Source organism: Cynara cardunculus (assembly GCF_001531365.2).
Source record: "Cynara cardunculus var. scolymus isolate 2C chromosome LG 13, CcrdV1, whole genome shotgun sequence".
Lineage (NCBI taxonomy): Eukaryota > Viridiplantae > Streptophyta > Magnoliopsida > Asterales > Asteraceae > Cynara > Cynara cardunculus.
In genome coordinates, this window is record NC_037540.1 from 34,814,386 (window position 1) to 34,817,358 (window position 2,973).

The 2,973-nt window shown below is 34.9% G+C and overlaps 1 protein-coding gene across 1 annotated transcript; it reads right to left on the minus strand.

Annotated features, from left to right (window-relative positions):
* Positions 1 to 297: 297 nt before the first annotated feature.
* Positions 298 to 1,613, minus strand: LOC112524997 (putative F-box/LRR-repeat protein 23). The gene is made up of 2 exons (XM_025134943.1): positions 1,282 to 1,613; positions 298 to 829 (listed from the first exon to the last, which is right to left on the minus strand). Exons 1-2 carry the CDS (start codon positions 1,611 to 1,613, stop codon positions 298 to 300), a joined length of 864 nt encoding a protein of 287 aa, XP_024990711.1.
* Between the last annotated feature and the right edge of the window lie 1,360 nt (positions 1,614 to 2,973).

Here is a 2,973-nt window from a genome sequence, read left to right on the forward strand (position 1 = left end):
ACTAGTGTGGGGCCGACTCTACATTGGATCACTTGACCAATGAACCAAAAAACCATCCATTAGACCAACCACAAATTTAGCAAAAGGCTACATACACAAAAACCAAAATCTTTGATATGTTTGAGCAGAAAACTGAAGCGACCCACAACTGTTTAGAACCTTGATCATCTTTCACATTCGTTTTTGTTTCAGAAGCGATCCCTAAAGCAAAAGTCAATATTTTTTTGGGCAACATCAAGAGCTTCAAAGAAAATATCAGCGTAATCCTCGTAGTTAAGGTCTCCATCATATATAACCTTAGTCAATGTAACCCTCATACTCGAGGTCTTTATCATATTCTTGATAATAATCATCATCATCATATAAATCATCACCATATAAAACATCATAGGAAGGAAGTTTTAGACATTTGATCTGCTCTGAACATCTTTTCCCCAAGTCTCCCTTGAGATCAAGTGACCAGCAATGTTGCAGGTCATGTGATTTAAGGTGGGGACAACCATCCAAAATGACCTGCAACCCAATATTTGTGAGGCTGTTTCCAATCAGCTCAAGGTTCTCCAACTTGTGTAAGTTTTCCCCAATAGCTATGGCTATCTCATTATGAGTATCTCCGAGCCATCTACACAGTGCTCCTCCTTTAAGTTTGAAAGTTTTTAGCATTGGGCAATAACGACCGGCAGTTTCAATAGCTTCTTTTGATATTTCTCTTGAGTAAAGACTTAGCTCCTCTAATAACGGAAATTTCTTCAAGATTTCAGTCCAGTTTTTATATGGATAAGTATCTTCAGAGTAATTTATGATTTTGAGACGTCTAAGTTGACTTGATCTGCAAGAGGAACATAAATAATTAAACGGCAACATAGCGCATATCAAAAAATTAGAACTTTATAGTTAAACCTGATATGTTTCCTGACAAAAAATAAGAGACCAATTCCAGTTTGCTAATTATCGTTTAAAATGTAACTAAAAAAAATAACTAAGGGGACATTTACCACAAACTTACCTAGTGTCACTTACCTGGTAAGAGGCATGGAACGACCAGAATCTTACCCGGTTGGTGAGAAAAAAAAATTACCCGATAAGCGCTTATTAGTAAAGACGCTCACAAGCAATCCATTCCGTTGATCGAAAATATCCAGTAAATTTTTGGTAAACTGCCCCTGAGTTAAAATATGCTCACTGAACAATTAAGAGCAATCTGATGGATAAAAAAGTAACACGGAGCCTCTTCGGCTTTTATTATATGCACAAATAAACAATTCCAATAAATTCCCATACCTATCAGCAACATATTGAATAATCTCATCATCATCAAACTCACTGATGGTGATATCAATCAATTGGCCTTGGCTTCTATCCACAACATGCTTCCACACAGCAACTTCCTTCGACATGTCATCAAAATTCAAATAATCCATACAAATAACCCTCCACATAGAAGGATCCTTGCAGATTTTTCGCCAAGTAGTGCACACTTTCTGGGCATTCTCAAGTATATCAAGCACATGAACTCTGGAAAGTATATTGGCAATTACATCTGATGGAAGCTCCAACCAGTTCGTTCTTGGTTGTTTCACCTTCTCGGGTTCTCTTGATGTGGATGGCTTCATCACTTTTGCATGTACAAAACAATCATAATTTTAGACCAAGCCTTTTACACATACATATATAAACATATCTACGTAGATATATATATATTAAAATTTTTACTAACATATTTAAAATGAATAACCATACAGTGATGCAGGGTAAATGAACCAAAATGCTTTTTCAAACCTGATGATCAAACGCCCTAGAAATTCAGGAAACACAATTGCAGGACACATTGATAATTACCAATAACAAGAACATTAATTTGACTTAGGATAGCAAAGTGGACAATCAAATTTCACTGTAACATTATCAATAATCAAACACTTTCTTAAACCTATAGATCTAAGTGTTTATGGTTGTGAAACTTGACTACTGGGAATAATCCAGAGTATCTTACACATGATTTTTCAAATATTTACTACGTGTTTATACGCCATATGTGCTGTTGTTTTGGTCTCTTTTGACCTGCCTCTATCTCATGTTCTACTTTGTATCGTGTATGAGTCCTCTGTGATCCCATTTACTAGCTCTTAGTTCAATCCTGGTAATTATTACAGTTACCAATTCGAATGAGAAACAATATATTTCAATTAATATCAGCAATCATAGTTAACTGGTTTTAAATATTACCCTTGAGAACCTCTTCATAATTTCTGCTGGTCTATTTATCTTGGACAAGTTCTTAATAATGATGATCATTTATCTTTTATCCCCTTTTGATTTGTTTTTGCTTTTGTTTTTAATGTATATTGATTCAATTTCAACTTCATTTGGTTATTTATTTTTGATGTTTGATTTGTTAAAATTTATATCTGTTAAAGAGGATGAGGGTTTTATCATAAAAAGAAGATGAAGGAGAATCACACAAGTCAGGCATTTTAACAAACACTTCACCTACGTAAGAAGAAGATGAAGAACGACAATCAGGCAAGTCAGACCTTTTAACAAACACTTGGCATAAATAAGTAATGAACTCTAGAAAACATGTGATGATAGACTTATTTCATCAACGAGAACAAGCAAAACAACAAAATCAAAATCCCAGTTCATACGATAAGCGAAAAACAAAGAGAATAGTGAAAATCTTAGAACCGAAACACAGAGACCAAACAATATATACATCAAGAGCATATTTCAAGCAACACAAAATCATTATTCATCAAAATAAACAAACCCAAATCAGCAAAAACCAAACTGATTAATGAAATCGCATTATTCATACCTGAAATGGCAGATGGAGAGCAAGGATGGGGAGAGGGACGCGGGTGAAAGAGAAAGAAACGATGCTGTGATGGCTTGAATGGGGAGTGCTAATGGCACTGCTTTTAAACAGCGTGGTCATAATTCATAAATGCTCAGGAAATTGAATCGTCATTA

What these genes read in the sequence shown, in the direction of transcription:
- LOC112524997 (XM_025134943.1), bottom strand. Translation starts at nt 1,613, where the DNA reads ATGAAGCCATCCACATCAAGAGAACCCGAGAAGGTGAAACAACCAAGA. An exon ending in ATTCAATATGTTGCTGATAG is followed by an intron (nt 830 to 1,281) that starts GTATGGGAATTT and finishes TTCCTCTTGCAG; the next exon opens with ATCAAGTCAACTTAGACGTC.